This window comes from Megascapheus bottae, chromosome 15 (genome assembly GCF_031878675.1).
Source record: "Megascapheus bottae isolate mThoBot1 chromosome 15, mThoBot2.hap1, whole genome shotgun sequence".
In the NCBI taxonomy this organism is placed as follows: domain Eukaryota; kingdom Metazoa; phylum Chordata; class Mammalia; order Rodentia; family Geomyidae; genus Megascapheus; species Megascapheus bottae.
Genome location: NC_143523.1, coordinates 44,357,516 through 44,378,681, shown reverse-complemented (window position 1 = coordinate 44,378,681; position 21,166 = coordinate 44,357,516). Strand labels below are relative to the sequence as shown.

The following is a 21,166-nucleotide window of genomic DNA, read 5'->3' as shown; positions in this document are numbered from 1 at the left end:
AGCCTCTACAGTTAGCCCACACCACTTGTATGAGACCTTCCACCAAGGCCTTCCTGTCCTTGGCCCCCACTAGACTGGTCTGGTTTTTTTTTTTTTTGCCAGTCCTGGGCCTTGATCTCAGGGCCTTGAACTCAGGGCCTGGGCACTGTCCTTGGGCTTTCTCAAGGCTAGAGCTCTACCACTTGAGCCACAGCACCATTTCTAGCTTTTGTCTAGGTATGTGGTACTGAGGAATTGAACCCGGGTCTTCCTGCATGCTAGGCAAGCACTCTACCACTAGGCCAAACTCCTGGTCCTGGTCTGGTTTTTATTACTATACTCAACTACCTGAAGCTGATTAAGTTACAATGCAAAAAGGTCCATTTTGGTTCTTGGTTCTAGTCTAAGGTCAAGGCTTTTTTTTTTTTTTTCAATCAGTCATGGTGCTTGAACTCAGAACCTGGGCACTGTCCCTGAGCTCTATTGCTCAAGGCTCTACCACTTTGAGCTACAGCTCTACTTGCAGGGGTTTTTTTGACAGTTAATTGGAGATAAGAGTCTCATGGACTTTCCTACCTCGGCTGACTCAGAACTGCGATCCTCAGATCTCAACCTCCTGAGTAGCTAGGGTTATAAGGGTGAGTCCCCAGCACCCACTTTTTTTTTGTGGGAAGATTCTTGAAGCCATGAAGGGCATCATATGGAGAACCAAGGTGTGAGCGCACGTGTGTGTGTGTGTGTGTGTGTGTGTGTGTGTGTGTGTGTGTGTGTGTCTCCCAAGGTCTACTTGTCAATGCACAGTGAGATATCCCCCTTTAATCCCTCACAATGGGGAGGAGTTAACGTGGGCTTTCTGTGGGGTCATGCTTCCTATGTACCCAGATGTCAGCCTGGAGGAATAAAATGACTTGCTCAAGCCTCCTAGCCAGCTAGAGCTCTCACCTGGGCATGCTTAGACAAGTGACCCGGACAGGTGAGGCTGTCCAGGGCTCAGCGGCCTGCAGAAGACAGCCAGACCAAAGCTGGAGGTGGAGGATCTACTCAGGACTGCCAGGAGGGGAGGTATAAGGAAAAACATGAAGAGCAGAGACTTGTCCCTTAGATCTGGAGGAGGGAAGAGAGGGCAGGACAGGGGCTGAAGCCAATTCTGCCTGCCGCATCTGAAGGGGTTTTCCACAGGCTGTCTTCTATCGCTCTGCTTATCTATCAGATGGGCGAGGACTGGCCTCCCTGCCCTCTCCCATGGGATCTCCCCGGGAGGTTGTGTTGGGGGTTGGCTAAGGGTGGGAGGAAGATGCATGGGGAAGGATACAGCATGAACAAAGGCAGGAGCGTGACCTTTCATAACATGGTGGGGACTGAGGACAGGAAGGGCAGGCATGCCTCCATTTAAAGCCAGATGCCAGGATGGACTTCTGAAACAAGCTTGTGTTGGGCAGAATGAGATGCAGTGTGGAGGGCTCAGAAGAGGAGTTATAGAACAGGGAAAGGGCCTGTGGGAAGGGCCCCCATACCATCTCCTGTCTCTTAGTGGGCAGTGCTGTGACAGGGAACCAGGCTGAGCCTGTACCCTCTTAAACAAGGACGCGCCCGGGCACCAGGCTCTTTGTGGTCCCTATGCCTGGGGTGGGGTGGGCTGGGCTGACCAATTGCTGGTGAAGACAGTGATCGGAGCTGATTACATCGTACCTAGTGATTACACCCCGGGTGAAATCTCCCAGTGGCATTATCTCCTCCGGAGAGAGGAGCGTGCAGGCTTTTTAATAGACGGACAGGCAGTTTCTACTTAAGGTTATTATAAAGAGAGAGTGCCCAGCCCCTCACGGCTTCTAGCCAGCACCACTAAGTTGCAAAGTAATTAAGGGCTGCTAAGGAATCAGAGAAATGATAATAATTCCACCCACCAATAGTTCTTTCTTTCTCTTGCTCTCTCTCATGTCCCCCTCCTGGGTAGGAAACAAGGTGGGTCAAGCAGCCTGCAAACACATCAAAATAGCTATTGTGCACAGGGCTCAATGTCAGCGAGGTGGGAGGATGGAGAGAGGGACACTGCAGGCTTGTCCTCAAGCTGTCTTGACACTTCTTGAACTTGTTAGGATAGTGGAAGAGCTGAGACAAAGTCCCCACCACAGGAGACAGGAAGAATGGCTACATGCTGGCAGACCATGTAGCAGGCTCCAGGGTTCATGTGCTCAGATCTTAGGACATCAGAGTCCCCTGCTTGCAGCCAGGGGGCTGCAGGCATCTAATGTCACCCAGACTGTGGACAGTCAGCCCCTGGGGAATGCAGCATGCTGCTAGCCAGGGGTGAGCTTCATGTCACAGGTTCTAGAGGCTTTCCTGAGACTCTTTCCCTGGCTACTTCTGGACCTCTGGTTAGTCATATAGTCTATGTGACCTTGGGAATGCCTTCAGCCTCTCTGGACTGCCTCTAGAATGTGGGATCCAGCCAGGCTTCCCTGATGGCCCTTCTGTGTTGACTTGGAGGAGTCTATGCTCTGCTGTTACTAGTTTCTTAAGGATTCTGTGTCTCTTTCTTTCCTTGTCTTCATGTCATGTTTTCTGGCTACTTCCCCCTGGACTGTTGCTCTGACCACTGCCCACCAACAACATAGCAGTTCATGCACTGGAGCCTCTTCCCTCAGAGCTCCAGGGAAGACACACCACATGCCTGACCATGCCCAGGATCACTATCTGCAGATTAAGACACAATGGCTCAAAGAAGATCCCAGACTGCAGCTCTATCCCAGGTTCCTCCATAGAAATCCATCTAGGCCCTGGGCTGTGGGTGGGTACAGGATCATATGACACTGATGGGTCCAAGCTGCTCCTGGCTGCAGCTGGGGATACCCTGATCCATTTATTCTTGTGCCTGCCCCACCCAGGGTCCTTACCACCTTCTGGTGAAAGGGTACAGGCAAGAGGCCCACTCTATCTCTCCCAGGCCCCACCATGGGGTAAGGAGACCCCATAAGAAAAAGATGACAAATAGACCTCAAGCAGAGTATGTCAGGGTTGAGCCTAAATATGAAACAGAGTAGTAGATGGCTCCCTGAAACTTAAGGTGCTTTAATGGAGGAGAGCATAAAAAAATGTCCTGGCACATGTAGGGGGGAGGGGAACCTAACATTCATGAGTTGGGCTCCTCATAGCTCTCTCTCATATTGATGTCAGAAGGTCCTATGGTCAAAGAGAGCATTATAAGAGCTCCCAAAGGCTCCTAATTAGAATCAAGGAAGAAACCTGCATAATTAAGAGCATTATTACTATTACATTGCAACTTTAATGAGCTCTAGGTTCCCTCTGTCTTCTTCTCCTTGCAGTCCTTCTGCTAAGAGGGATGAGGAGCACCCACAGACCTGGCCACACCTCACAGGCATGAAGGAGGTGTTACAGGGGTCATGGGGGAGGGTCCTCAACTTCACTCCACTCGGTAGGGGAGGAAACAAGGCCTCTGGAGGGTTCCACTGGTTTGAGCAAACTAAGCTTCAGGAGCCTGAAGCTTCCAGGCACTGAGAAGCAGAGGGAGGTGGCAAGGTCTCAAATCTTTCCAGCAGTTGTGAAAGGGGGAGGGAAGATGGCAGTTAGCCTGGAAGTGGGGGGACCAGGGGAGTAACCCACTCTCACCAACAATGCTGTGCACATATCTGATGACTCAGGTGCTGGCAACCTCTGGGGCATCTTAACCCTGAAAGCCCCAAGGTAGGTGGATCATGGCAGGTAGCCTGATCTGACTGGAGGCTTCCTCCTTACAACTTGTGGCAAAGCACAGTAGGCCTAGCAGAGTCCCACAAAGATGGTGGAAACTGAGTATGAGGTCAGGTGCTGGTGGCTTATGCCTGTAATCCTAGCTGATTAGAAGGCTGAGATTTGTCAAAGACAACCTGAGCAGAAAAGTCCATGAGACTCTTTCTCCCATTAACTATCAAAATGCCAACACTACAGGCTACAGGAATGGCTCAAAAGGTAAGATGCTAGATTTTAGCAGAAAACTAAGGGACAGTGCCTGGACACACACACACACACACACACACACACACACACACACACACACACACACACACACACACACACACACACACACACACACACACACACACACACACACACACACACACACACACACACACACACACACACTGAAAATGCAGGCATGGTTATACAGGACTATAATCTCAGTACAAAGCCAGCTTGGGTTGGAGTGCCAGACTCTCTCTTAAAAACAAAACAAAAAACTAAAACCAAAACAGAATAGCAAGAGTTCCAGGGGGCAGGATACCATTTGAAAATGAAGGCTACAGTACATACCTCTCTGACTGACAGACTTGGAGCCATCAACCAACTTGTCTTGGCCTCAGTTTCTCTCATCATACAACACTACGAATGACTCTCCCATAGCTTACAGAACTTCCCAGAGGAGGAAAAGTGAAAGAATGTGAAGGCTGTGAGATCTTTTAAGCATGTACTTGATCACTCACAGCTCTGGGCCTGAGCAGGCAGGCAGCAGCTGTGGCCTAAGTGTGTTCCCTGTCACCTCCTTGAGCCTACTCACTAACTTCCCACCTGGCTCCTGCAGGCTGCGTACCTGCCTATTGCAAGTACAGTGTCTTTCCCAGGTGTACGTCACTGGGCTGACAGAGGAAGAAGAGCAGGGGTGGGATGGGGTGAGAGCCTTGAAGTAGCCCCATAGAGACATCATCCAGGATTGCCATATGGCAATTCTGGTGTAGCCAGCAGGAGCCCCAATCCCTGGATGATTTATCTGTCTCCCTCTCCCAGATCAATAGACCACTGGCTTTAAATGCAGAGGGGGCTGCAGGTACCATGGCCCCAAGGTATAAATTAATATGGGCTGTCAAGGGGCTGCCTTCCCTGGCATGGGCAAGATGGCACTCTCATGAGTGGAAGTGACACCTTGAGGGCACACAGTAGGCTGTACAAGCCAGTGCAAGCTGAGGATATAGTTTATAAATCACCGGCATCTGACAGACATATGGCACAAAGGGCAGCTGAAGCACTGCTGTCCATCCCCAGGACACTAATAAGTTGGATTCTTTGGCTAAGTCTAACTCTATGTGCCCTGGGCCTCCTCTGGCTAATGCTCCAGGGCATCCATCCATGTGCCACACACAGAAGACAGAAGCACTGAGATCCAGGAACTGGCAGGCACCAGAGCACACCTGCTTAGAGTAGTGCCATGCTATGTCCTGGAGGAAACAAGGTGTGGGCAGGTGCCAGGCCTGTGACTTCCTACCCCAACCTGGGCTGAGTGTAATAAAGGGATTGTTGCCTGGGAAATTATTGTGCCAAGTAAAGTCTTGCATCTACCTTCTCCCTCCTTCCTTACCACTACCACAGCTGATGGCCAGCTCTGAGGACCATGACTTTCAACCAGGCACCTGCCAGGCTCTGAGCATCCCCAGTGACTAAGCCTGGTCTACAGCTGACTGCTACAGACAGATGTGCAGGCAGCAATGGTAAACAGCCACAGCTGGGTGCTGTCCTTCCCCCCTCACCCTCGGCACTGAGTGGGTTACACGCACACTTCTGCATATGTGGGTCCTGACAGCAGTGACTCTGGAGTACAGCTATGTACACTGGTCAGCTGTGGCATAATCCGGCTTGTCTCCAGGCCTTGGCCGGCTGCAGACAAGCCATTCACCTCTCTACCTCCTGTCCTGTCCACTTCTGTAGAATGGACTTGTGACCCCTAAGTATAGTGGACTTCACAGTCTGGGCTTGCAAAAAACACTAATAATAACAACACCAATTAAATATTGCTACTGTCACAGAAATAAGTGATCTGGTTTCATTGGCAAGTGATTTCCAGGGAGATGTCTTCTATCCTGTGACTTTCATGTGTCCTTAAGTACCAGAGGGACCTAGGATTAGCAGGTTTGGCCTCTGGCTCTGTCCGGGTCCCTGTCTCCAGCTCCATGTGAGGCTCAAGCCAGTGCCACCAGACTCCTGCGATCTCTTTTCAGCTGAAGCCCCTCCCTGCAAGCAACTTTGTCCCCACTTCACAATTGGTCATCAGAAGCCAGAGGTGAGGCTTTCATCCCTATGAAAGACCTGGGCAGGGCCCACTTGTCTGTTTTTATGAAGTAGCAGTGAGGATGTGCAAGGGACACACAGACATAAAGCCACTGTCCCTCCTCAGCGTGTAGTAAGTGGGTGATATTCAAAGACATCATCGTGGTCTTCTCCAACAAACTTCTACTCATCCCATGAAGGCCCAAACACATAATTCCCATGTACAAAGCCTGGTGCATTCATTCTGCCTACTGCACAAAGCTACCATGATATTTAATACACTGAGATGTAATTACACACATAGTTACTTGCTCCTCTCTTTGTAAAATTACCTTCCCTGAGGGTGAAGTCCTGGGTTTTAATTACCAGCATTTTACTGACTATACTCTGGGATGTTTCCTACCTATACTATTATAGCTCTTCCAAAAATCCTGAAAGACAAATATTGTTGCTTATTTTTTAGTTGAAAAAAAATGAGGCCCTGAGAGACTAAAACACCTATTTAAAGTAACAAAGTTAGAAAAAAATGATTACACATGTCAAGTCAGTTTAGAACTTTGTTCTGGCTCTGTGTGACAAATGTTTCTTGTGTTATTATTTATTTTATCTCTGGTCAGTTGTGGGGCTTTAACTCAGGGCCTAGGAGTTGTCCCTGAGCTCTCTTATTCAAGGCTAGAACTTTACCACACAGCTCCACTCCCAGTTTTCTGGTGGTTAAATCAGGATAAGAGTCTCACAGAGTTTTCTATCAGGGCTGGCTCTGAACCACAATAATCTTCAGATCTCAGCCTTCTGAGTAGCTAGGATGGTAGGCATGAGTCACGGGTACCTGGCTATTTATTTATCTAGGATCAGAGCATTGTAGATCTGGGCTTTGAAGAAGGGGCAGAGTTCAATTAAACTTTATAATTAGATTAAGATATATTAATTTTTCTGTGACTAGATAGAAATGCACAGACTGATAGGCTATTGGGCAGATTTGCAGACAAAGAGTGAACCCTCTAGCCCGAGAGAGTTCAGGCAGAAGAAAACAGACATTACTACCATCAGAAGATAGGCAAGTTAATGCCAGATGGGTATAAGCTGGAACTGACCAGGGTAAGAAGCCACATCTGTCAGAACCTCAAGGGCATGGTGTCCTCAAACCCCGGAGGCCCTTTGATTCCTTAACCACACACTGCCTCACTTCTCATTTTATAGTCTACCTCCTGACCTTTTACCTCACACTAGGGTCACCTCCCCAGGGCCCTGAAAGGAGTGGGGAGGGGTGAGCTAGGGCCAGTTCTGAAGGTCAGTGAGACTGGCACGTGCCCCTCATGAAGGTAGTGGAGCAGCACCGCTGGGCACAGACACAGGCAAACACGTTTGAGCAAATTGGCACACCATAAAAGTCTATTACAGCAAATCAAACAGCAGTCAGCATGACAGCCATTAGCCTGAAATGAATACACGGGTACTTAATGAGGTCTGTGGGGCTGGCTCGGTGAATTAAGTTGCCAATTCTAGCAGGATTTCCCTTTTCTTTACGGACTTGAAAGCATCCACGCTGCCTCGTTAGGGCTTCGACAAGTGAATTGCAGGGCCTTTCACCCTGATAAAATGGATAATTACACGGAGAACCGCTTTAGTGAGGGGAAGAAGGGTGAGCGGGAGGGGGGGATAAGAACAAACAAACCCAAACACACACCTGCTAGGGTGACTTCTCCCCAGCCAGAGCTGAGTCCTGGGAGTGGGGCTGGGCCTGGGAGGGCAAAGGGTGGGGCTTGGCCGTGAAGCCCCACCTACCCTTGTTATTCCTAGCCTCAGGACCTGGGGGAGGCAGCCATGGATGGTTGGAAGTCTTCAGCTAAGACAACTGCCTTCAGCACTTCTGGAAACTAGGTAATCACTCGGCTGGGCAAAGGCACATTTTAAGGGCCAGCCTGCCCTGGTCTACTGAGGCAGAATTGTAGCAGCCAGGAGTGGATCTGGGATATTTGATCAGTGCATATCTGAGGCACTCTGGTTCATTATTTCCTCTGCGTGCAGTGTGGGTGGCCCTCCTGCTTCTTCTGCTTGCATGACTCCATGCATGGAGAGTGTAGCCTCTGCAAGGCAGCAGAGTGGTGGGTGGCTATGTGTCCTGTACATATGCACATGCAGGTCTGTTTGCAAAGTTCTTCCCACCACACACCTGCATGACAGCCCTGTTGCAACCTGCTCCCTGTGCCTGTTCCTAACTCTTGACATACAAATACACCTAAGTATCATCAGGGCCCAAACTGGGCATGTGGAGGTTATGATGGCGAGGGAGAGGATGTGCTAGTAAGAGTCCACAGGGGAACTGAGAGAGTGGAAGCCAAGAGGCCAACCTTAGCAGATAAGTCCTGACAGATAAGGAGGTGCCTTGCTGGGCTTTATTCTCAGATCCTAGATGCTAGCCTGTGGACAGCTACAGGGCCTGAAGTCAGCAGAGGGAGAGTGTTGGGCAGTCACCACTGTCAGGACTAGAATCCAAGTCTCTTGCTTCCATCATCCCTTTTTCAGGTCTGCTAATAACCTCTCCTCCTCTAGGAAGCCCACCCTGGTCAAACAGGGTCTTCAGTACCCTGCTCTATCCTGTTCTTTGGTCTACATGTTCACCTGAGTCACATCCAAAGGCCTTGACCACTGACTGAGTTTGCTTCTCCAGAGCAAGGGCCTGGGATGTTCAGGAGGCCCTGGGCCTCCAGGAGCCAGCAGGCTCTGTGCAGGTCCCCAATAGGGGCCTGAACCAAGAATCTCAGCTCCAGCTCAGGTGACTATACCAGGCCAGGGTTGGGCCCTGCCACGCTGCCTCAGATCACAAGTGGCCAGGCTGCCATTCAGCTGATTCCACACCCTTACGGGCCACACAGAGCAGTTCTAAACCAGGCATGGAGTGTCAGGCCACTGAAGGATACAGGAAGTTTACACACAAACAAACCACACAGGCCTTTCTCTAGAGATGCTGCATCCTCTCAGCCCATCCACTTCTCAGCATGGGTACTTTACCCCATCTGCCCTTCCTGCTTTATAAGGCAAGGAAGATGATGGCCTAGAGAGGTGAAGCAACATGCCCTGCCAGATCTAGCAATCTGGGAGCCAAGCAAGGGTTAGCTCTAGGATCCCCTGCCTTGAATGCTAACCCTGTCATTCCACACTCTTGAGGTATCTCAAACCTCTGTGGACTGGTTAGCCCACAGAAGACACTGAACAAGGGCTTGGTCCTTGGAGGCATTAAGAAAACCCTAGGGGTTCCAACAGGGCTAGGTGCTGCCAGTCCCATATCTGGTAGAGAGTGGAAAGCTGGCCCTAGGCCAGAGAGGCTAGGGAGGAGGGATGTGACCCTGTTGTGTCCTCTTACTGCCAGCGCTGCCTGCTGCCATCCCCCCCCCTTGAGGGAAGACAGAGGGTAGTCATGCCTGCCAGGATGGCAGTTGAGCAATGGGCCCAAGGCTCATTAACTCCCAGCCATGCCCTTGGTTTCTAAGCCCAGGCCCGAAGTACAGGCTGGCACGTAGAACCCCTTAATTAAATTAGGGAAACTTCCAAATGAACAAGAATGTGGGAGCCAAGCTGCAGTCCCTGGGCATGCCGCCGGCCACAGCACAGGGCACTGGGCCACCGTGTGCAGGGGAGAGGCCAGGATGCCTCCAGTGTAGCTGTAGCCACACATGACCTCTAGCCTCCCACCTAGGAGGAGCAGGGAACCCTTAAGGAATAAGGGCTACAAGATCTCTGAGAAATGTCTGGCCTTTCCTGGACTGAGTGTAATAAAGGGATTGTTGCCTGGGAAATTATTGTGCCAAGTAAAGTCTTGCATCTACCTTCTCCCTCCTTCCTTACCACTACCACAGCTGATGGCTAGGTGGGAGTCAGGAGGCTCAAGGTCACAGCTCTGTGACCCACATCAAGCCTGTGGGATACTGTCTTAAGACTCTTTTGTGCCAATGGCTTAATAATATAAAGGAGCTAGAACCTAAACACCTCGTGCCAACCTATCTTTCCAGAAAGTTTATCTCCCATTTTTCTCAGCCCAACCTTTAGCTGCTGATGCCCAGAGCCCCCAAGGGCAGAGAAGCTTTTTTTTCTCCATCACCTTCTTGCTCTTTGTATCACGGGCTACAGCTCTCAGAAACTGCAGGAACCCTGGAGCCAATACGAGCCAGGAGCCAGCTTATTAATGAACCGTTTGTAATGCAATAATTTGTACTTCTCAATTACCAGCAATGGCTTGATTTTACACGCATGCTAACATGCTCAGACCAGAAGCCAAGAGGACGTGGGCCTGAGCACAGGGTGGCACAGGACTGGAGAAAGCATCTTCACAGAACCACACTCTCCCCATATTCTGTGGGACTTCACTCTGGCCAAATCAGGACCCCAAGGGCAAGGCCTAGGTACTCACTTGACCCACCGAGCCATGATTGGGATGGAAGAAGGTCTATCGCTAGCCTCTCCCACCTCTTGTCCTGCTCTAGACTCCACAAGGAGGCATTCTCTAAAGAGTAGGCATTCTCTCAGGGCCCAGGACTCCTGCTGCCCACTGACCCAGCTATTGTCCCCAGTCTCCACACTGACCTCTACCCCCAGAGTAGACATTGGTCAGGAGCCTGGCAGGGGAGGCCTGGAGTTGCCTGTTCCCTGGCTGATCTCCAGGTACCCCACATCACTGGTCTGGGACCAGTGGAGACCCCAGAGCGCCCCCCAGGAGGCATCCTGGAGGTTCTTACCTCAGGGATGCGCACACTGTAGGGCTGGTTGTGAAATGTGGGTGCGTTGTCATTCACATCTCCCACCTGGATGTTCACCTTTCGTGTGATCACCTGTAGGAGAAGGGTGAAGACTTAGCTGTCACCTACCTCTGGCCTTTTTCTACCCCAGGAGCCCAGGAATTGCTCCTCCCAGGGCGGCAGGGCCATCTGGAGACACTCACCCCCTGGTGGTCACTGACAGAGAACTCCACTGTGAATTCTGACTTGGTCTGAAAGAAAAAAATAAAATATAATAAGAGAGGGAGGAAGGGCAGAGTTAGCAAGGAGTTTGAGGAACTGCAAGCCGGATCTAGTCCTGGGTGAGACTGAGGAACTCTAGTATTGTCTGGAAGCTTGTCCAGAATTGGCAGTCTGGGGCTCCCCTAAAAACTAGCACTGCCCTTTGCTTGGGAAAGGTGTGTAGAATGTGGATTCTTCCTTGAAAGACAAGCGTGCTGCATGCTAGCCTTGGCTCTGCCTCTAAATGACTGTGTGATATTGGGTGAGTCACTAGGCACTCCAGAAATGCAAGAGACAGCAAGGCGTGGGGCTCTGTGCAAACCTTTCATTAATTTGCTTACAATCTCTGGGCCAGAAACTCCTGCCTCCCTAGAAATTTCCATGTGCAGGACTGCTGACTAGGCAATAGGTTGACTGCTATCCCCCATAGAGCTCCATTCAATAGGGGATGACCCCAAGATCACAGTACCTCTTGCCTATCCAACGTTTCCCCTTTGCTTTGAGACCCCCAATCACCTCATTCCAATCCCAAGTGCATCAGCATGCACCCTCAAAGAGGGCTACCACTCAGTTAGAAAGATGCATCTGCAGAGTCAGAATAAGGTCTTGGAGAAAGCCCCGTCAAAATATGATAAGCTCCCCTTCTGCCAGTATTTGCTCCACCTCTCCCAGGAAATGGCTGGGGACGGGCAGGCAAGTCCTACCTCTCTGTCCAATGGCTGCCGAAGCCATACCACACCAGTGTCAGGCTCCACAGCAAAGAAGCGAGAGGCCTCCTCCCCAGACACGCCAAACACCAAGGGATCATTGTCCATATCCCGGGCCAGCAACTGGGTCACAGATGAACCTGGAATGGCCAACCAACAGAGCAGAGGACAAAGGGGAAGTCAGGTCCATTCCTTACCATAGTGTTCAACTCCAACATCAAGCACTCACAAACAGATCTCAGCAGGTTACGGATCATCTCAAGACCCTATGCGTTTCAGGGCTCTGTCTAAGGTTCTCCTCTCCTCTCCTGGCCCCCATGGAATCACCACTGGAGATTTCCAAGTAGCTTCTCTTTCTTCTCACTTGGCCCCAACAATTGGATTCTTATGTTCCATGATGGGTCAGATAACTCAGACCCAGCCAATCAAAGCATTCCCATCTCCCTGGACATAATGATTGGTCCAGGAATGAGCATGTGACAAAAACTAGCCAATCAAAGGCAATTATGAGATTTTAGGAATTCCTGAACTGGCACGGTTAACAGCTATATTTGGTGCCAGAGAAGAGGACCCTGTCTGGGAATGAGAGCAACAAGGATGAAAACAGAGGCAAGTAGTATCTTGGAGCTGATTCCTAATGGGCTGAAATATACTAGCTCCATCCTCTGGTCTCTGAGTTATAGGAGCTAAAAGACATATCCTTGGAAGTGGTGCTGTGGCTCAAGGGTAGCTTGAGCTGAAGAGCTCAGGGACAGTGCGCAGGCCCAGAGTTCAAGTCCTATGACCAACAAAAAAAAAATATCCTCAACACTCTTTTGTCTGTGTATGTGGTGTGTGTGTGTGTATGTGGTGTGTGTGTGTGTGTGTGTGTGTGTGTGTGTGTGTGTGTGTCCTACATCAGTTGAGTTGAATTTCTCTTTTGCAAACAGAAGAACCCTTTCTAATTCAGAATATTTTGTAAAGCCTTCTGGCCCTCTATCAAGAATATCTATGTCTATGTGTTGGCTCTGGGATAAGTACTAGAATACACAGAGATTAAGATGGTCCCTCCAGTCCGGTCCTCAGGAAGGGGACTGACAGATTGGTGTCACCCCTTATTAGTACACAAAGCCCTGGTCCCCTGAGCCATCAGGATGCCTGGCCTGTAGCCCACCTCAGAGGCTCTAGCACAGCACATCTTTTCTTGGGACTTGCAGATTCCCTGGTGGATTTCAGGCAGGGTGGTTAAGACTGAGGGGTTTCCTAGCACCTATGACAAAACCAGAAAGTTCCAGGGAGATGGGAGTAGCTGCTCACTTTAGCTTCAGGAGGTCCCTAAATACCCAGGAGCTGTGCCAAAATGTCATGTTGTCTAGTATATAACATTCTGACGTGAGGTGTAGTATCTCCATCTGGCTCTGAAGTGGACAGAGCAGAGGCCCTTGTCTTAAGGGTTCAGTTTGCCCCTAAAAAATGGTACTGTCTCTTCCCCAAATATCAACTGTGCTATTTACCAGGGAAGATCAAGCCAGGGATAGAAAGAAAGATCCAAAGCACAGGGAATTTTCTTCAGGCTCATGAGCTTTGGCAATTGAACTTTCCACAGGACAGTTCTAACCTGAATGTGACAACTAATGTTTTGAGCCCCGATAATAGGCAGTCACTGAGCTAAGTACTGTCTGATGTTGTCCTTACCAGTATTGTCCCTGCTTCACAGATAAGGCAACCAAGAGTGATGATGTAATTTCCCACAACCTCACGGTTGGTGAAGGGCAGAGCTGGGAAGTACGGACCAGGCATCCAGGGCCTGCTGTCCACCTCTCTCTCTATATCCTGTATTTCACATGGGAACTCATGCATCTATTAGGGCCTAACTAGACACCCAGATCTTGAGAATGAAAAATCCTGGGCAGTCATCTAGCAATCCCAACACACTAGATACCCCATCTATTCACTGGCTCCATCCTCCCAGCAGCTCTTCCTGGAAGCCATCATTGACCCTGCCATACAGGTAGAGGGCTGAGGCTCAGGAAAGGGAAGGTACAGCTCAGAACAGCAGGAGCAAGGTGATGGGGTGAGCAGAAAGGGGAGTTGCGAAACCATAGAACAAAGTTGGAACAGCTCAGAGCCCAACCATCTAGAGGGAGAAGCCAAAGGCACTAAGCAAACTAGGGGATAGTGAGTACCAGGCAGTACTCAAATCCAGATCTTCAACACCCAAGCTCTTAGCAGAGGAATCTTCTCTTTGTTAATGAGGAAAGGGAAGAAGTATGTGAAAGTCCCAAGCAAATAAACACATCTTCTCATAAGCCTGCGTTCCTAATGGGAAGGAATACATGGGAGCAGGACATAGCATTTATTCTTGAGATACAATGTAAAGCTTCAAAGAATTTCCAGCCTCTCCATCATCAAATTCAGGAAACACTGAGCTAACTCTCAGGCTGTAGGCAGAAGCCCCACAATAAGCTAAAGCCAATAGGCACCCCATTCTTCCACATCACAAGGATCCACCACCACAGACCTCACCAGATAACTTCATTCTAGGTAGAGGGTATGAAGCCAAGCTGTGTGTAGTCAAGGATTCTGGGAAGGCCACACTGGCTTTTCAGCCAAGGTCGTGTGACTTGGCCTGATAATCCCAAATGGCTCTCAGGCCTGACATTCGGGTTCTCCCAAGAAGGGGGGCACCAAGCAGGACAGGGATGGGGCCATCAGCTGCTGTCACCCACCCTATAATTTCCTGGATTTTTATCCATTTTCCCCTCAATTATGCGCTACTCAAAATGGTCCTTTTCGGCTTCCTCACAGGCTCTTGCCTGCTCACGCCTTCTTTGTGTCCTAGGTAATTGCCAGTGACCTTTTCTAAGTGTACTAATTGAAGGTGCCGATTTAATATTATATTTAAGACAAGATGCCCTGCAATTTTCCAGCTGAACACACACTCCCCCGCCCAGCACTGCTCTGTTGCTCAATTCCTCTGTAGAGGCTGGGCCTGGAAGCCAAGCTCACTTCCCCACCAGGGGCAGAGACCACCCCCACATACATTTATTTATTTATGCATTCATTCATTTATTCATTTATGTGTGCGTATGTGTGCCCATGCCATGAATGGGGCATGAACACCAGGCCTGGGCACTGTCCTTGAGCTCTTTTGCTTAAGGTTATTTCTCTACCACTTGAGCCACAGCTCCACTTCAGGCTTTTTGAGCACAGTGAATTGGAGATAAGTGTCCTACATACTTTTTCTGTCTAGACTAGCTTCAAACACAATCCTCAGATCTCAGCCTCCTGAGTAGCTAGGATTACAGGTGTGAGCTACCAATGCCTGGCTAACAGAGACCCCTTTCTACCATTCCTGCAGAAACAAGGCCTGTCTGTGGGGCTCCACTTCAACCTCCCTGGCCATAGCTACTCAGGAAAACCACCCCAGGTGAGATGGTTCTGTTTCCCAGCCAAGAAACTGAGACAAGAGCTTTATATCATAGGGCTACAGGATACTGTGGGTGCTTTTTGTAATGATGACAAAATATACATCACATGAAGTTTACCATCGTAAAGACTGAAAGTGAGACTAAAGGATGGTATATTTAGGAAAGGAGTTCAAATAGGTAACTCCTCCGAACAACTAATTAACTGCTTGTCAAAATAAATACCAGGAAGCAGAAACGTGTCTTGAGGGGAAGGACGGGGGTGGGGCACACGAAAGGAGGGAGGAAAGGTGAGAAAAAGCAGTCATTATAATCAATGTACATTATGTAAAAATTGAACTATGTACTATGAGGGTAAGGGTGGAGGGGTCAGACGGAGGAGAGAATGGAAGGGGTGACATTCATTAAGAAGCATTGTGCTATAACCTGACTTCTGGAAATGTAACCATTTTGTACAACTCCTTAACATAAAATTTTACAAATTTTAAAGCAAATAATTCACCACAATTCACCTGTATAATAGGTGGCCTTTTGTGTCTGGTGTCTTTCATTTAGTATCATACCGTGATGTGGTATATAGTGCAACTTTGTTCTGGTACTGGCTGAATTGTATTCTATGTGAATGTAACATAGTTGTTGTTTGTTTGTTTTGTTTTGTTTTTGCCAGTCCTGGGCTTAGGCTCAGGGCCTGAGCACTGTCCTTGGATTTTTCTCAAGGCTAGAACTCTACCACTTGAGCCTCAGCACCACTTCTGGCTGTTTCCAAGTATGTGGTACCATGGGATTGAACCCAGGTCTTCGTGCATGCTAGGCAAGCACTCTACCACTAGGCCAAACTCCCAGCCCATGTTTTTTTTTTTTTTTTTCCCAGTCCTCAATGGGAGAACTTCTGAGTTGTGTCTATCTTTTGACTATTAAGAACAATGTGTCTGTAAACATTTGTGTGACCATTTCTGTTTGAACACTTATTTTTAATTTTCTGTTTATATACTTAGGAGTAGGATCACTGGATCATCTAGTAGTTCTATGCTTAACTTACTGGGGAGTTGCCTAGAGGTTTTCCAGTCTGTGTTCCCACCAGCAATGGACAAGGACTGGAGTTCTTTGCCATGGAAAGGAGGACCCCCAGTGATTCAAAAGTGCTCAGAGGGCCCCTGAGGATGGCACAGTGGGGGCTAGGAAGGCATCCAGAATAGATGCTATTAGTACCTTGTCTCCTTCCCTTCCACTCCCAGCCCCGATGGCCTTTGTCTAAAGTGTTCTGGCCATTACAGCCCTCCCTACACAGGCCAGGGCAGAGGGGCTAGGAAAGAAATGCTGTCATTCACTCAGTGAATGGCTGTTAGAAGCCTACAGGGGTCAGGGGGAGAAGCAGCAGCAGATAATGGCCCAGCTCCCTTGTCTCTCAGGGGGTAATACAGAAGCAGGTATTCTACACTGGCCCAGGGAGCTCCCCAAGGATTAGTCTCCAACTGCTACAGTAGTGACTGCTTGATGTTATGGTTTAAAATCACCCTCACCCTACACTCCAAGTTCATATGGTGTAAACTTGATTTCCAGATTCATACCTTAAATACTCCAGAGGTAAGACTTTGGGAGAAATTAGGATCAAATAAGGCCATAAAGGTGGGGCCCCATAATGGCATTTATGACTCTATCAGAAGAGGAAGAGAGTCTCAAGCCATCAAGCTTGCCCTGTCTTGTAATGTGATAACTTCCATCATGTTCTAACACAAGATGAAGGCCCTCCACAGATGCCACTCCCAGTCTCCAGAACTACATGCTTATTAAACTTCAGTTTCTTATAAATTACCCAGATTAGGATATTCTGTCAAAGCATAGAAAGCAAAGACAATTGGCAGGGTATTTTCTTTAGCCTTGCCTCCCTTGGTCTTCCTGACCCCCATCTCAAGTCCTTATGCCCAAGCAGTGACTTCTCCCCAGTGAAACTTCCTGCCCTTAGGTCCCTTCCCAATAAATGCTAACCAGACACCATGAACACAGTGCATTGCACTGGCAATGCTTATTCTCAGGCCAGGCTGGCTGAGCTAACTGCAAACAATGAACTTTTTAAGACAAGAGCTGCACTCTCTCTGCATGAAATGAACGTACAGCCATGCTTGGAGGTCCTAGCACTGTTTATGACTAGGAGATATTCAAATATTTAACAATGTGCATCCACCAATCAGAAAGTCTGCCTGCCATAAACAACGGGCCGCTGAGTACTGCCTGTAAGTCAGCCTGCTTTATGGCTCTCATTTTAGATGCAGAGGCGAGCTCCTCCAGTCCCAGGATGATTTAAGAGCTCAGTCTTTGGGCTCTCAGCTCAATCAACGTAGCCAGAGGACTCTTTACACTTGGTGTCCTCACCCTCACAGAGACGGGGCATTTGCTGAGCCAACCCAATAAAGGCTGGCAGCTGGCCTAACCTCATGGGTGGTGGGCAGAACATTTAAAGAACTTTTTATTTATTTTTTTATGTGCTGGTACTGAAGCCTGAACTTAGGGCCTTGGTGCTGTCCCTGCGCTTTTTTTTTTTCCCTTTAAGACTAGTGCTTTAGCACCTGAGCCACAGGTTTACTTCTGGCTTTTTTTTGTTACTTAATTGGAGAAAAAAAAGTCTCATGAACTTCTCTGCCAGGACTGGCTTTGAACTGTGATTCTCAGATCTCAGCCTCCTGAGTAGCTAGAACTACAGTAATAAGCCACCAGCACCTCTCTGTTAAAAATAACAACTTTTTAAAGAGCTCGGATCTCTGCACAGCCAAAAAGATAGAAACAGCCCAAGTATATGGATGTATGGAGCACTGTCTGTTCCAATGAATTGTTAAGCTATAGAAAGGAAGCAAATTCTAACATATGCCACTAACATATGAACTTTGAGACATTATTCTAAATGACATAAGCTTATCACAAATAAGTTCTATGTGATGTTGCTCTTACCAGGTACCTGGAAGGCTCATAATTATCGCCACATAATCATAGCCACAGAATGCACACTGTTAGCTGCCAGGGCCTGGGGAGGGTAGAGTGGAGAATTACTGTGTAGTGAAACAGAGTCTCTGTTTTCAAGTCCTGGAGATAAGTTATACCACAGAGGGAATGTACTCGATGCTCTTTAAGAGTAAACTGAGAGCTGGTTAAGAAGATAGATTTTTGCCATGCCTACTTAAACACATATGACTTTAAAAAAAAAAAAAAAGTCATTCCCCAGGCATTAGCAGCCACATCCAAGATGACCCCTCCCCCCCCACCACTCAGGCCCCGGGGCTCAGCTTCTGGGGTGTATTTTCTCCCTTCTTTGGAACAGACCCAGTTCACAGCTGGCTCAGGGCCTGGCCTTGCTTGTGGTTCTGCTAGGGATAATTCTGTCCTTGTCACTACAGGCCAGAGCTCTCGGGTACCAGTCATCGCCTCTGGAAGGCCCTCTTCAAACACTTTGGTGAATCAAACAGTCTGTCCAAGAAGATACCTGTGTCCTCACCACCAGCCGACTGTCCCTGTAGTCCTCCACTGACCCGGGGTCTTTATTCCCTTAGTTTGGGGCTGCCTTACTCAACCCCCAGCAGCCCTCAAGCACATTTGTGTCAGCTCTATGGGAATAACTGCCTGGCTGCCACATTTCCTGTTGTGTCCCTAGGCCTGACACAGTGGTGGTGGGCACCTCAGTTATTCAATAAACCAAAAAAAAAAAAAAACAGTCCTGCCAACTGCCAGACGTGTTAGGGAAGGATGGCCCCCTAAAGCCATGTGGATCTCTGAGCCATGGCAAGTGAGAGAAAGAAAGAAAGAAAGAGAGAAAGTAGAGCAAGTTAATTATGTTCACTAACGGACAGGAGAAAGCAGGCTAATCAAACCTAATAAGGAACTCAGCTTTTGACACTGGTGAATCAGTGTTGGGCACTGCTGGGATTTTAAGTCTTCTGTGTTCTCTCCGGGGGCAGGGCTGTGTAATTTTTCCTGAGAGTCAAGTACCTCCCACCCTAAGACTCTGTACCTCATTCTAGAGTCAGGGGCCTTGGTAGACCTGGGGATCTGTTCAGGAAACCACTAAGATCCCTGAAAAGTACAGGGCTGGGCACACATGCTGCACTGCAGCCTCAGCTGTCAGCAGCCAGCCACATCTGTCTTCCACGCAAGGGGCAGACAATCACAGCTTCCCCAGTGGTCCTGCTGGGCCCATGATGATGCTGAGATGACTGTTATTATTATTATTGTTATTTACACGAGGCTGGTGTATTCTGCTGCTGACTCGTGTAGAGCTCTCTTCTCTGGATGCCTGATGAGGGGAGGGCCAGAAACTCCAGTAGGACCGTAGCAGGTATGCAAGGCTTAATATTTTATTTTCCTGAATTTTTATTTCCTCCAAACTGGGAGGAGCGAGCTGTGGAATGAAGGAGATTGGAGGGTTCATTCAACCTTGATACAGCAGCTTTGTGGAGCATGCCTTTGATTTGCCACACCTCCCATGCAAAACAAGTTCCTTCTTGCCCTGTCCAATGCCCTTCTCAGCATGGATACAACCCACCAGTCACACTCATTGTATTGGGCCATTTTGCCGGGCTGTGTCAGCTTTCAAGTACAACTGGCTTTCAAGTACCCATGCCCATGCTGTACCTACTCTCATTTCCTCTCAGATCCAGGCCAGGCTTCATGCATGTTCCATACTCTCCCTCTGCTGTGAGGTTCTCTCTGTGCAGCTAGATCTATCATTTGACCTCTTCACAACAGGCAGGAGGCTGTCACCCCTTGAAGGTTCTGGGACCTACTTGGCAATTTCCCTTTTCTCCCTTACTCCTCTAGGGGCCAAGATGCTAGTCAGTCCTTGCCTCTGCTCATACAGACATTACTAGTCAATCCCACAAGTCAATCCCATACTCTTTCTGTAGAAACTATAGCCCACTCCAGAATCCGTTATTGTACTGGATTTCATGCAGCTACTTTAGTCCATTCTAAAAGGCACATTGTAAGCAGACCTCTTACAATCCGAGACCTGAAAGGACTTTATGCCTGCTCTGGTCTTCTGTCTCTCCCCATCCAGAGGTTGAGGATCTAGTACTCGGTCCCTATCTAGCTCAAGGCAGCCAGAAGGGACAGAATCAAGAACCAGGTCTATGGGCCAGCGCAGAATAGGGACTAGTTGCAGCTGACAGAGCAAATCAGGCAGGGGTTTCTCCTACCTTGCAGAGGGAAGGGTGGGACTAGGGAAGGCTGGGCCAGAGAGAGATGGCAGCCCCAATTCCAAGACCCTGGGTTACAACAGGCTCTCCTCTCCCGCCGGCACCCAACCCACCCCCCACCACTCCGCCAAAGGCCTACTGTATCTCAGGGAAGGAAAACCCACCTACCTATCCTGACCTTGGTCTCTGCCAGAACCAGGGATTCTGCCCCTCCTCTCCTAGAATGTCCCCCTTACCTCCTAAAGCTGGAGCTTCATTTCCCCTCCCGGGATGGTCCCAGCACCTGCCAGGCCTTGTAGCCTACAGTCTCATTTGTCAAGACCCCCTAAGAGCCTTAATTCCTAGGATAATCTCATTTGTCTCTGGTGTTCCTCCCTTCCTTTGCCTTGCTCAGGTTCCTTCTCACGAATGCCCCAAGTCCTGAACTCGGCAGACCCCAGGGGAACCTCTGCTTTATCCAGTCCATCCAAGGCTATCTCTACCCACCTATCTACCACCTATCTACCCATCTACCACGGCAGAGGGGATAAAGTAAGGACTGACATGGCTCCCCTCTCCTTCTAGGCCGGATGCCTCCCACAGGCCAAGCAGAAACCCTTCCTCAGGTGAAGGGACAGGTCTCTGCAGAGCCAGTCCCAACCCTCCTGCAGCACTGCTTGCTCAGTACAGCCACATGTACAGTCTGCAGGAAGGAAGCAAGCACTCATCATGCACCTGCTCAAGGGTTCTCACTTCCTGGCACTTTCAATAGCCTTCCACAGAGCCGTCAGCATGCCTCCCTGAGATAACTGAGGCTTAGAGGAGTAAAGCGACCTACTCAAGGTCACCTAGTCACAAGGTAGCAGAACCAGGATTCAAACTCGTCT

The 21,166-nt window shown here is 49.1% G+C and overlaps 1 protein-coding gene across 1 annotated transcript in view; it reads right to left on the bottom strand.

Moving 5' to 3' along the window:
* Positions 1-21,166, bottom strand: part of Cdh23 (cadherin related 23) — a 305,993-nt gene that overhangs the window by 247,493 nt on the left and 37,334 nt on the right. The window contains exons 3-5 of the mRNA XM_090346502.1: positions 11,711-11,853; positions 10,949-10,996; positions 10,746-10,838 (exon numbers count right to left, since the gene is read on the bottom strand). Coding sequence (XP_090202628.1) covers positions 10,746-10,838; positions 10,949-10,996; positions 11,711-11,853 — 284 coding nt within the window. The remainder of the gene's footprint in view (positions 1-10,745; positions 10,839-10,948; positions 10,997-11,710; positions 11,854-21,166) is intronic.